The 14,433-nt window shown below is 32.3% G+C and overlaps 1 protein-coding gene across 2 annotated transcripts; it reads right to left on the bottom strand.

Moving 5' to 3' along the window:
- On the bottom strand, nt 1-1,894 carry LOC108832930 (uncharacterized). 2 transcript variants are annotated; one of them, XM_018606381.2, is made up of 5 exons: nt 1,557-1,894; nt 1,212-1,469; nt 875-1,121; nt 684-785; nt 1-575 (listed from the first exon to the last, which is right to left on the bottom strand). In XM_018606381.2, exons 1-5 carry the CDS (start codon nt 1,785-1,787, stop codon nt 472-474), a joined length of 942 nt encoding a protein of 313 aa, XP_018461883.1. In that variant the 5' UTR covers nt 1,788-1,894; the 3' UTR covers nt 1-471. The 2 variants fall into 2 exon arrangements, with proteins under 2 accessions (XP_018461883.1, XP_018461882.1); XM_018606380.2 differs by having other exon boundaries at nt 875-1,124; nt 1,557-1,872.
- Between the last annotated feature and the right edge of the window lie 12,539 nt (nt 1,895-14,433).

Below are 14,433 nucleotides of genomic sequence, written 5' to 3'. Positions count from 1 at the left end.
TCATGCAACTTGTGTCTTATAATGATAAAAGAAAGACGAAAGTGTCTTATTGTGTAAGTCTCTCTTATTTCTACTAGTACTTTCTCCATTGCTTAAGAAGCTGTGAGAACAAAAGAGAGGGAGAGAGGAAGGGGAAAAGAAACAGCCCGGTGACAGACTGTTATTATTAAATTTCCCAGAGAAGACCAAAAACAAACAAAATAAGAAACAGCTTATCCTCTCTCAAAGCTCCTTTTGTTCTCCTATTAGTCATCATCAATGGTGGTTAAACGATCCAAAACCCTCGTCACTGTCCACATTTTTTTCTTCGTCTTTTCTCCTTCCTTTATCTATATAACCCTAATTTTGCCGCTACTTCACTACACCCTGTCTTCAAATTTTTTTTTTTTTTTTCGATCAAGTCTTCAAAATCTTATCTTTATTCCTCCTTCACTTTACTTTAAACCTTTACCTAAAAACACCCACAAGTGGTCAGTAAGCCCAATCCGAAGGTAACCGAGGCTCGTTAACTGTCTGCTCTATCATCATCTGGCTCGAGTACCCACCATTGTTACTCCTCTGTCTCCACGACCCATCTGTTTATTAAACCCCGAACAATTAAAACAATTAATTACAAAAATTAACTACATGATTAAAATAGTACTAAGTAACAAACCAAATGATTATGGGTTAGTTTGTTATACCGTTGAAACTAGCTGAAGATCGGACTGGCGTCTGGTGGACCACAGATTCGTTTCGGTCAAGTACATGCGCCACTCTAGCCGGAACCAAAACCGTACCAAGACCTAAACCCAAAGAGTCGACAACATTTCTCAATCAGAAAAGATTCTAAAAACAAAATAAAAATTGGACGGCTAGGATTAAAAAAACTTACTGGGCTTGTTGCGAGTCTGGGCGGTTACAGGGGAAGTTCGGTCAACGCTTCGAGGCAAGAACACGCCGGTTCCGGTACGGTCACCACCGAGGGAAACAGCACGCATGCCAGAAACACCACGCCTCTGTGGCCATGCAGCAGATGGCGACAAATCAACATGAACAGGAGTAGTACTTTTAGTGCGACTATCAACACTCTGCTGCGCCAAATAGCGACGGTGTTCTTTCATCAACTGTAGCTGCTTTAGCTGCTGAAATTGCACCAAGAAACCAAAAAAAAAATATCAGTACCGAGCTTCAAAAAAAAAAAGAAAAATCAAATATCAAGAAGCAATTACTTGAATAGCTTGAAGCTTCTGGTATTGAAGAGATTGGCGGCTGTAGAAGCCGGAGCCGTCGTTAGAGATTTTAGCTGCGGCGAGTCCTCTGCCACTATGACGGTTGTTGTAACCGTTCAGACTCATCATCGCCAGCTCCTCTGCAGCGGCACAGTATATATCCCACGCCGCCGCCGATTGAGAAGAAGAAACTCGCGTCTGACAACCGTAACCGCCACCACAACGTGTCGACTGAGTCGGACGAGTCATACCCCACGCCTGAACAAACAAACACCGTAAGCAACAGTTAGAGAGTTGATCGGAAACAGAGAGAAGCTGATGATCGATCATATAGGGTTAACTTACCTTGGCGCCGGAGAAATCGTCTTGAAGAGTTGACTGAGCCATTTTCCGGCTCAATCCGGCTAAGAAACTCTCTTCGTCGTCACCGTAACTCGAGTCCAACGCGAAGCTATGACTCGTCTCGTACGAGAACACAGACTCTTTGCTCTCCTTCTCCACGATGAAATCGTCGTCCGTGAGAAACTCCGGCGGAAGCCAGAACTCGGCGTCGTCGACTAAGCACGCAGGTTCCATGATTTTTCTTTTAGGGAAGTGGATTTGATATGTTAAAGGGTCCCAGTTTCAGAGGAGGGAAACAGAATGAGAGAGAGGTTATATTTGTAGGAGAAGGAAAGGAAGAAGACGAAGTGCTGGTGGTGGTGGTGGGGGAGAGAGGTTTCGTTTCCACGCGCCTGCTTTTTAAGCGGACTCCACGCGCTTATGAACAACAGCCTACAGGGAGGAGTGAGTGTGGGCCTACTACTAGTAGGGGTTGATGGCAAGTACGTTAGTGGGACATACTCTCTGAACACGTGATAGGGTTGAAACCGTAAGCCTCTTGGCACGTGTCTTGTTTGAGTTTACCGGATTACCCTTTCAACTTGCGGTCCCCAGATTCTTCTTCATGATTTTATCCCTTTTGTGTGTATAACAGAGACATTGAATGTGAGAACGTGTATCAGACGTTTTTGATTCGAGTATAGCTATCGTACCGTTGTATTTTTTTTTGCTATTTATGGATACACGCACAAGTCGCGTCTCTTCTTTGGGTACGTTGAATATTTTCGTGATTTCAAATGAATATATTAAACAATATCTACGTTACAACAACAAAAATACAGCTTATTACACTAGTAGAAATAGTGTAATTTAACAGAAGATATAGTGTCACACCACGACTTACCGTCGTGGAAAGCGCGTCTATTTAGGTTTGATGGGTACTTTCTCGCTAGAACACAAGTGACTGTTTTGCCCTTCGAACCTTAGAATTTCCGTTAGATTTCTGTAACGGTGCCGAACCAGATGGAACCAAACCAGTTGGATTCTCTTAACTGCATAGCACGTTAACGTGACAGACACGTGTCATTTTCTAATTAGATAGCTTTGTCAATGTGACATTTGGCTCCATCTCAGAACCCACTTGGCAAAACGGGGGAACGGGACGTGATTCTTCGCTTAGAAGTTATTCCATCCCATTTTTCACTACTTTTATTCATTTTAATTTATAACTTTAGAGTTACTTCTAAAATAAATTTCATAACTTATAAAGGGGATTATGTAAATCAAAAGTTTAATCGACTAAATAACCAGTGCCGGACTAACCTTTTATAATGCCCCAATCCAAAATTTAAAATTATGCATTTTTATAAATTTTATCAAGATCACAAAAATAACTTAAATTTTAATTAAAAAAATCAAAGTCTATAGTCTTTTTATAAAAATAGCGATATTAAAAATAATTATTGTTGAAATATAGAGCTTCTTACATTTTTCTTACAAATTTATCCATTAAACTTATATAATCAAGTCTTTCAATCATTTCCGTTTCAATTGATAACATAATCAATCCATTTAACTTTTCTTGTGACATGATAGACCGCAAATAATTTTTTATCAACTCCAACTTTGAAATACTTTATTCAGCTGTGGTGATCGTCACCGAAATGATCAACAATAGGCGTTAAGAAATTTTTATGTTTTGGTAATAATCTTCGATTTTTTGAATACCTTCCATATTTTTTTAAAAAAATCGAACACTTCAAAAGGTTTTCGAACTTTTATGGATATTGGTTATCGACGAATCTTTATTTTCATTAAAAGAAAACATCTCCAACTATGACTGAATACGTACCATTCCTTAAAAAAAATTCCAAATTTAAGCATGATGTCATCAATATATCTTCATTTGTATTTGTTACCTTTTTAAAAATAAACAAAAATCCAAAAGTTTTTTCATATCTTTGGAATTGTTCAAATCTGGATTCAAGTGAACTAGAACTTGATTCATGAGTGTGTTGAGGTAGTCGATCTTAAAAATTTCCCTACAGAAATTCAAGTTTATAAATACTAATAAGATTTTTTTTTCAAAAACTATGCCCCATTAATTTGAATGCCCCAATTCATGGTTTAGGTGGCTTGCCATCTGCACCAGCCCTGTAAATAACACATGGATAAACATGAGATGTCACCACTGACGATAAAAGAACATGAAATGACTGTCGGAAGGTTCACAATCGAAAAGGGAATGTTGCTCTTCAATTTATCTAGTTGAATGGTATGTGTACACACATGTACGCGTTTCACATCATATTATACATTTATCCAACCTTAACACGAATATTCTTTAAAAAATTAAACAATTTCTCAAGTTTTTCTTTAACAAATTTCTATTTTTTACATATTTAAAAATTCAAATTTAAGCTATCGATGGAAAAACAAATCAACCATTATGGATGGATGGAAAAACGAATATAATGGATTTAGTGATACACATACGAATTAAATGGGTTTAAAAATCAGTGTTTCAAAAAAAAAATGGATTTAAAAATCTAAAACATATGTTGAATTGTGAAAATAAATTAAAATCCAAAATATTGTACAAAAACATATTTATAAATTTGTATTATTATTTATTTTCATAATTTAAATTAGTTATTAAACTAATTTATAAATATGATAAATGTAAAAAATATCATAAAATTAATATATATATATATATATATAATTGGATGATTTAAAATAATTATAACTTTAGTAAAGTATTATAGTACTTTTGAATTTTAATATTAACTAACACATCAATTTTAAAATTTTTACAAATTTTGTAAAAAACTAATATTGTTAAAATAAAATATGATGCCAAATGGTAATATATATATATTCAAATTTTATTTGTTTAGAATGAATTTTGTAAATATTATCTGAGGGAAACCATTTTAAATTAGCATATAATATATACTATTCAAATAAAAAGAAATCTATTTAGAAAAACTGCTAGGAACATTTAAAAATTGTTGAGTAAGTACTGTAGTTACTTATTAATAATTGTTGCTCCCACTTTTGAACTGCAAATCGGCCAATTCATACATGAACAGAGGTTTGCGGTCCCGATCAGTACATACACTGATGACCTGTGCTAAAACATACATCAATTGAAATCTATCCTATTAAAAGTGAAGTACAAATGAGAAATAACCCTTAATTTTTCTTACTATTTACCAGCTTGTGCCATTCTTTTTAATAATAACTATCCAATTAAAATTATCATTAATTATCTATCTACCTAAATATTCTCTAACCATATAAGAAATAATTTTTTCAGCAAAAAAAAAGGACTTTGAAACTTGAATTGCTTTTGACTAACCATAATTCTTTATAACTTTTAAACAACCTTATCAATTAAAAATATATAAAAGAAATAATATCAACTATTAAATATTTTAAAGTTACAAAAGAGCATAATATATTAATAATACATTTAACTATATATCAATTTAAATATTTGTAAGTTGATCACCTATTTAATTTATTTTAATTTTGTACCAGAACATCATAATATATTAATAATATATTTAACTCAACATAATATATTTACAATGTTTTGAAAAATTGGACCGGACATCCACTCGGAATTATAGTTGAATCAATGGTGGGACCGGTCCAACCGGTTTAACCAGTTTTTAAGACTGTGTGGGAATCTATGTATATTTTACCTATATTCTTAAAACTAAGTACAAATTAGATTTGTTTGAAAACATGTATAGTAGAATTAAAAATAAGTTTGATTGGAAACATGGATAACAATTTTTTTTTTTAAAAGTTTGTTTGAAAACATGGATAACAAGTTAAAAAGAGTTTTATTTGGAAACATGGATAACAGTTTAAAAAGAAAGGTTTGCTTGGAAACGTAGATAGTTGTTTTTAAAAATAGTTTTATTTGAAAATGTGGATAACATTTTCCAAAAGAGGTTTGTTTAAAAACCCGATAGCGGTATATTAAAAAGAATAGTAATTAGCTTATGTTACTAAGAAAAATTGAAAGTTCATTATATTATCAGAAACTATCTATCTCACTCTATTTTAAAATATACGAAAACGGGTCCATATAATTACTTAAAAATGTTTTTCTCTAAAATCATCACAAACAAAATTTAAACTTTATGTACATATTTCAAATCAAAATAATAATTTAAAATTTATTTATATCAAAAATTGATTCAAAATATACGTATATTCAAAATTTTATTTTTACTAAAATATTTTCCAATAACTATTATTAAAAAATGTTTTCAATATATATAAGAAAAATACAATACAAAGCCCAATTTCATATACCAACTTAAATTCTGGCTTTTATTTTTCACATTAAGTTTTATAAATATAATATATGTGATTATTTATATGATGCTACGTATAAAATACTATTAATTATATGATTACGTATATGACGATACATATAAAATACGATTAACTATATGATGGCACATATATGATGTATAATAGTGGCTGAGGATGGTTGTTCGGGTACCAATTAAGGTTCGATTCAGATCAATTTGAGTTTTGGGTTTCTGAGGTCAAAAATTCAAGTCTCATTCGAATATTTCTAAATTTTGGTCTGAGTTCGATTTTGATCTTTGAGGTTCAGTCCGGGTTCGGATAACCCATTTAATTTCTTTTTAAGTTCATTAAATACTTTGATTTTCTCAAAAATCTACAAACAAAATAATATATTACATATAAAATCTAATAAAAAATGTTAGAATACCTAAACTTAACATATAAATTTATTTGTTTTAAATATTTAGATCGAGAATCAATAATTTTCAAGTATTTTAGTATTTTAAGTATACTTTAATTATTTTAGATATTTACTTTTGACTATTTGTATATATTTTCAAGTACTTAAACCAACTTAAAAATATAGTATTATGGATATAAATATATTTCAGATACATTCGGGTACCCGTAATACTTCGGTTTGGATTGGATTCGGTTTTGGTCCTCTAAATACCAAAATTTTGAATAATTCGGATATTTAATCAATGTTGGTTTGGGTTTGGTACTACTTGCTCGGATCGATTTCAATTCGGCTCTTCGGATTTAGATTTTTTTTGCCTACCTCTGATATTGACATGAAAATAAATACCAACATATTTTTAAAAATACACCCGCGCGGGCGCGCGGGTCAAAATCTAGTTTATTTTAAATTTCATACACGAACTAATAAAAATAGGCTAAATCATACATTGACCGTTTTTCTGTTAGTCAAACGTTTATAGATGATGACATGTACTTAACGGAATCTAATGTATCGCTGAGCTGTCTGTTTACGATTTAAAATAATAATTATTAAAAAAATATTTATCTCAAATCTGTTGCAGGGGGATTCGAACCTTGGTTGGCCCAAATAAATATACGGACCTTAAACCATTGTGACAAACCGATTCATCGTTTATATCCTCTGTGGTGTAATATATATCTCTAAATATCTAATTCTGATATTTCTTCTTGTTTCTTTCTTTTCCAATTTGTATCTACCATAAAAATTTATAATGAATTCATATCAACAATTATATATATTTGATTATTTACATTATCTATTAATTATATAATATTGCTAAAAACATTAATAAATATGAAGATATTAATAACAAATTAATTTAATTGTAAATTTAAGTTTACTTTTAATAATAACAAAATCTGTTTAAAAAAATCTAGAAAAATCTTACTAAAATTTTAAATATGTTTTAAATTAATTAATTTAGTAACTAATAATATATATATATATTATTATAAATTAATTTAAAACTTTTATCATAAAAATAAAAAAATTAAAATACTATTCTATTTTGTAAAATTTTAAGTATAGTATATATTTTATCAAAATAGAAGTAATATATAAATTAAATATGAAAATGTATTTAAATTATAATAGCCTTAACAACATCTTGCATAAACTTCCATTGCTAAAACTAGTGATTGGGTGAGTTTATGCAAGATGTTGTTAGGGCTATTAATCTTTAAATTAATTTAAAATAATATGTTATATTACTAATTATGAAATAAATCAAAGAGTTGATTTTTAAAAATTACCAACATTTTGTTAGATGTTTCTTAATAGATTTTTGTATAATTAAAAGTAAATTTAAATTTACAGTTAAATTGATTTATTATTAATATCTTCATATTTATTAAATTATTTTAGAAATATCATATAATTAATAGATAATGTAAATAATCAAATATATATAATTGTTGATATGAATTCACTATGAATTTTTATGGTAGACAAAAATTGGAGAAGATGGAAACAAAAAAAAATATCAGAATCGAATATGTACTAGAGATATATATTAAACCACAGAGAATATAAACAATGAATCGGTTTGTCACAATGGTTTAGGGTCAGTATATATATCAGGGCCAACCCGGTTCGAATCCCCCCTACAATGGATTTGAGACAAATATTTTTTTAATAATTATTATTTTAAATCGTAAACAGACAGCTCAGCGACACATCAGATTCCGTTAATGACATGTCATCATCTATGAACGTTTGACTAACAGGAAAACGGTCAACATATGATTTAGCCTATTTTTATTTGTTCGTGTATGAAATTTAAAATAAATCTCAATTGATGTATGTTTTAACACATGTTATCAGTGTATGTACTGATCGGGACCGCAAGCCTCTGTTGACGTATGAATTGGCCGATTTCCCTGCAATTCATTATAAAACACAATAAATCTTTTATATATTAAATCACAAGTCACTTAACCAATAAAACCTCACACATGTTTTAGGTTTTAAAAATCAATTAAAGTTAATTTTTGAATTTGCAGTTTTTTAAAAACTATAAAAAATTGAACCTTAACTTTTCTCATATAGTTACAAATAGGCATGGGCACAAAAATTGGACCCGAGGACCCGAACCATTACCGATCCAAAAAATCAGGGTATCGAGTTTATTCGGTTCTTCAGAAATAACCGTTTGGATTTTAAACTGTTGTATCCGAAGAACTGGTATCCAACCCGACCCGAACCGAAAACCGAATGGGTATCCGAAGATATCCGAAATAAAATATATATTTCAAAATATTATTTATAATTATATGTATAATTATTTTAATTTTAATTATAAATTTAATATATTAGTTATTTTCAATAGTTTTGAGTATTTTCGGATAAAATATTGTAGTTTGGATAGAAGTATTTAAACAAAACTGTGTCAAATGGGTATTTTTGGTTATTTTTTGATACATCTGAGTAGTCTGGATACAAAATACCCGAACCGAATCGGGTAATATGGTTATTTTGGGTACTATTATACGAATCCGTTACGGATACATTGGTTATTCGGTTATTTTCAGGTTCCTTTACATCAGAACTGAATCCACCTGAACCCGAAAAACCCGACTCGAACCCGATCCGAAATTTTATATATCCGAATGAGTTTTAATTTCCAAATCCTGATATCCGAAAGAATCGATCCATACCCGAATGAGTACCCAAACGCCTATGCCTAGTTACAAACACGTTCAAATTTTGAAAGGAAAATTGTGTCATTTGTAGTTAAAAATAATAATATTGTGATGCCAATCCACATACTCTGACTAATTTCGTTTAACCAACTTACAGAGACTTGGGTCTTCCAATAGTTTGATTAGATAATCTCATTTCATAAGATGACTTTAGAGCATATCTGCTTACCCTCAAGCAAGTACTTATCAATGTGTTGAGACCTGAGGCAAATAATATAATCTTATCTAAGTTTAAAATTTTAAAAATTATTTATATAAAATTAAGTTATATAAGGCTTTTATAAAATATATTTGTATCAAAATTATAATTTTATAATTATTAATATAATATATATATCAAAATTATAATTTTATAATAATATAATATATATATATATATATATATATATCAAAATAAAATAACATAAAAATAAAATAGTAAAGATGAATACTTAAATTTATCTACAAACATGCTAAATAAAACTATGTACTTTTAAATGTATATATTTAATTCACAAATATAAATAGATAAAATGAATTGTAAATATATTTTGTAAAAACATAAATAAACAAAAATAACTAAAAAAGGTAAATAAATAAACTTAGCATATTAGTGAGTTTATAATCAATAAGACAAATAAAATAAACAGATTGTCTTAAAGAATTTTTTCTACAAACTACCATGTGATATAACAATTATATAAATTATAAAATTAAAAGTAATTTATTTGATTAATCAAACCAGGTTATAGGGAAAAGAGGAGCCCCAAATTTAACAATTTTAAAGGGAGCCTAAGGCAAGATTCTGACCACATTAGTTTAGATAGGGTTCTTTAGCAATTAAAACAAATTTGAAATGTAATTTCTGTATAGCATTGGTGGATAAGATGTTTCATTGCAATCCCCAATAAAGGCCCATGGAAGATAAGCAAGATACTTCAGCCCAAATGTACTTCAAAGAAATCATTAGGTAGCATGATTTCAGAATGTACAAGCTGGTTGGTTCTTTTTAAAGATGCCTGCAACGTCAGCTGTACTGATACTCTTTTTAGAAAAAATTAGCTAGACCATCAGACCTATTTTTACTCAATATTTTACTCTAAAATAAAGTAACTTAATTATAGAGTTAAATTTCCTTTTAATGGTTATAATAAGAATATTGCTTTTTCACTCTATATTTAAAAGCCCTGTTCTTTTTCTTGACGCGGTGCGGCAGCGTCAAGCGTATCAAAATAATGTCTAATTAAGTTTTTTGAGGCTTAAGGACGTGGAGAATAAATTGCAGCGACATCTGCGTTTGATTACGAAGGCAATTCTGATGAACGCAGGCAAACCCGATGAACGCTGATTTTCTCTGCGTCAATAATATCACCGGCGACACTCCGCAAAATAACCGCAGCCACACAAATAAGAAAAGGCGATGGTGTTAACTATAATATTTTCTTCCTGTTTTTAAGCCGCTGACGCTGCCGCACTGCGTCAAGAAAAAGAACAGGCCTAAAGTAAAAAAGCAACATCACTCTATATTTTTATACTATAATAGAGTAACTCTATTATAAAGTGAACAATTGAAGTAAATTCAACTTTATAATAGAGTTACTCTATTTCAAAATGAATTATATAGGAAAAAATAGTGTTCAACTAGAGATATCTTCTATAATAGAGTAAAAATGAATATAAAATAAAAGTACTCTAATTCTACTTCATTCTTCATTCTAAAATAGAATCATGGATAAACAAGAAATAGATTATTTCATTTATGAAGTAAACTTCGAAATAAAATGAGATATGAAGTTGGGTTGGAGTATTTGTTACTCCATATTGTTGTAAATAAAGTAGAGAAGAGAAGAGAAGATAGGAATTGGTGTATCTTATTCATTGAGTAATGTATCCTTTATATAGGTATACAATAGCTTGGAGACCAAGTAGAACTTGGTGAGCAAGTAAACTTAGGAATCAAGTAAATCTAGAACATTCCATAATAGACATCACACAATATTCATAACACTTCCCCTTGATGTCCATTATGCGTGTAAGATGCTATCTCGTTAAAAACCGAGATTGTAATGCCATAACCGTCTAGAGTTTGTAATGCGTTTGGAATACTGCCTCGTTAAAACCTTTCCATGGTAAACCCAAAAACCCAATGTGGTAAAAACGGGAAGCCATGGATAGGAAAAAGAGTACAGCCGCATTACTTCCCCTGAAGTGAACATCACTGAAGGCTTCTCAGTGATCGCATACCAATCTGCTGCATAAGCTTCCTGAGCGTGCATGTTGGTAATGCCTAAGTGAAGAGGTCGGCTGAGTTCTCGCTGGATCTGACTTAGAGTACCTTGACCTCTCCTTCTTTCTGATGATCGTGGGTGAAGAAGAACTTGGGGAGAACATGCTTAGTCTTGTCACCCTTGATGTAACCATCTTTGAGCTGAGCTATGCAGGCCGCATTGTCTTCGTAAAGAACGGTCGGTTCGTCTTTACCATCCGTGATCCCACATGCTATCCGAATATGGTGTGTCATGAGTCTCAACCAGACACACTCTCTGCTTGCTTCATGGATCGCCAATATATCCGAGTGATTGGATGATGTGGCTGATATAGTCTGCTTGACTGATCTCGATGAAATGGTCGTGTCTCCATATGTGAAAACATAGCCGGTTTGGGACTTAACACTGTGTGGATCGGACTGGTAACCTGCATCAATAAAATGCTTTCATGATATTCATGGTCCATTCGGATCATATGGTTTATCTCTCTTAGATAAATTCGACCATGAATGTCTTTGTATGTCCATGATCTGTCCGGATCAAGACATCATCCATAATCCATCCGGATTATGTTCTTGTCCACTATATATCTTATTCATATCCTTTGACCAAAACTCTTTATGAACTTTTAGTATATGTCCACGGTCTGTTCATGAAGTGGCTATTGTGTTATAGTTTGAAGTTTAATCAAAACTAAGCCACTTTTTGGTCAATAGGACGTTCCTCTCACTTGGATGGTTTAGGTCGGATTTAAGACCTAGAGGAACTGGTCGGAACAAGCTGGACGGGATGGATTGGTCGGGACCAGTGATGATTAAGGTCGAACTAGGTCGGACATGATCCTAGTCGGTATGGTTCCCTTTGGTCGTGAATCTGATGGATTCTCAGACCATTTGATCAATCTATTCTTGGTATGTTGGATCATAGATTCCAACCTTTATATACGGCTAATGATCTCTACTATAGATCATCGTAGTCTCTTCATAGCCTTTCCAAGAATCAATCATCTTAATCATCCTTTCTTTAAGTATAAACACAAGGAATATATTGACTACTATATGGACTGATTTGAAACGTTCTTATAGAACTTTCTACTAAGCATCACTTAGTCTTATCATATCGTGTGTATGCAGCTGCATTTCAGTCCATGAACAACGCAGGAACGATGTTGTTCTATGAGAACTTCTTTCTCATCTTTCAAGGTATCTTATATTACCTTTATATCCAGTGAGATATCCAATGTCTACTACATCTTTCTCAGATGTCCAGATCTTTATTAATCTCGATATTAGGTAGTAGTATTCACCACATAGGAATTTATTTCCTTGTTCCTTAGTCCCTGTGAGTATCCTTGTGTGATTTAGCCATTCCATTGAATGCTTCATGTAGCAACATGTACGACCACTTGTCTGTATTTTCATGTTCTACTGCTCACGATTTTCTTTTCCTCACAAGACTCATCTGTTCACTGGTTAGATGGCGTCTATCTTATGTATTTTGCCAATACGCCCATCATATTCATTCTTTACTATAACTCCACGTCCCATTCATTTCTCTATGATGAGTACTCTTACGTGGGTTAGTGATCCTCGCATATCTCTTATGCTCAAGTGCTTTCTCTTTATCACTTATTAGTGTGTGTATGTGTCGACACCTTATATAATGTTCCATCGCGTTCTATCGCGTTCTAGACATGATACAATCGATTGAGATTTTATTATTATCAGGATCATTGAATACTTTGTAGTTTGCAAGGCTACATTGTATGATACCTGTACCTTAGGACCGGCCGGTCTTATCTCATTGTCTAGTATGGTTTCTCTTTCATGAACCCGGATCTATCATTATGAGCACCTTATCTCTTTCTATCCGAGGTTCCTTGTATATGGAACATACTGGTCTATCTTGTATAGACTTCTACAGCAACTTGATTATGTCTCTACTAGGACATTTATATAGTGGTGCTAAGCTGGTATGACTTAGTCATTCTTTCGGGTCTGTCTGGCTATCATTCTTTCTTTGTTTATGGACGTCCAGTACATATATATCTGGTCCGAGGATCTTTGCCAAGACTTGGATGGTTAAAACCATTCCACTTTCACTTTCTATTTACCAGCTTATAGCTTTCTCCATGATGTTGGATAGTCAGATTCATCTTGTATGTAATCCGTGTACCTTGGCCACAATATGATCACCTTTGTTTGGCTCATGGTCTCACTGAATTCGTGGGAGAAAGATCATGTTCTCTTATCCAACATATATTCCCGATTTTCATCTCATCCTTAGATGAGGTATTCCATCCTAGATGGCACATAGGTATGTGGTGGTTTATTCATAGACTCTTAGGATGGTCTATATCTGGATTATGACCCTTTATCATCTTTAGACGGGAATATCTATGCTCACTTTATATGGCCTGATGTATCTTATCTTTCATACACGTATTCTTGTGGTGTACCCAAGCTTATAGACTTTTGAAGTCTCAACCTTATAGGTTATGCCTTTTACGGCCAAGCTATAATGCCTTATGGCCTTCAGCCATGCTTATCATGTTCAGGTTTTATAGTATGGTCATGGACCACATGGAGTGTTTATTCTCCCCCTCATGAACATGCTATAAAGTACGTTTGTTTGTCCTCACTTAAACGTAATGCTTGGACGGTCAGCATGGTTTTAGACCATGATACACGAATTTGTGGTCTGGTCATGATCACGGGTTTTGTTCTCACTATCCTCATGATCAGATTATACTTTCGTATTGCTTGGAACAATGAAGCCTACTGAGTTTCCCTTGTGTACATGTATCACAACGTGAGATCTTATGGGATAACTTTTTGTGCCTTATTAATCAAGTTCAGATCAGGATGGCTAATCCGGTCATGCCATAAAGTGTATAAATTCGTTGGTGAACCTTACTGGTTACCTAGGCTTTTATGCCTTATCACACTGATCCTTAGCATAGTATTAGATCAGTAGGGAGAATGTAGTCTCGACCTCTTTTATATGTATGCCTTTGGTGATTTTCATTAGCTAAAGGAACATTTCCTTTTTCTTTACTTTGCCCATTGGTTTATTATTGAAACCATTTTGATGTGGCTTGTAATGCCATTTCG

Source organism: Raphanus sativus, chromosome 4 (genome assembly GCF_000801105.2).
Source record: "Raphanus sativus cultivar WK10039 chromosome 4, ASM80110v3, whole genome shotgun sequence".
NCBI classification, from domain to species: domain Eukaryota; kingdom Viridiplantae; phylum Streptophyta; class Magnoliopsida; order Brassicales; family Brassicaceae; genus Raphanus; species Raphanus sativus.
Note: the sequence above shows the minus strand (reverse complement) of the source record. Positions and strands in the feature narration are given on the sequence as shown.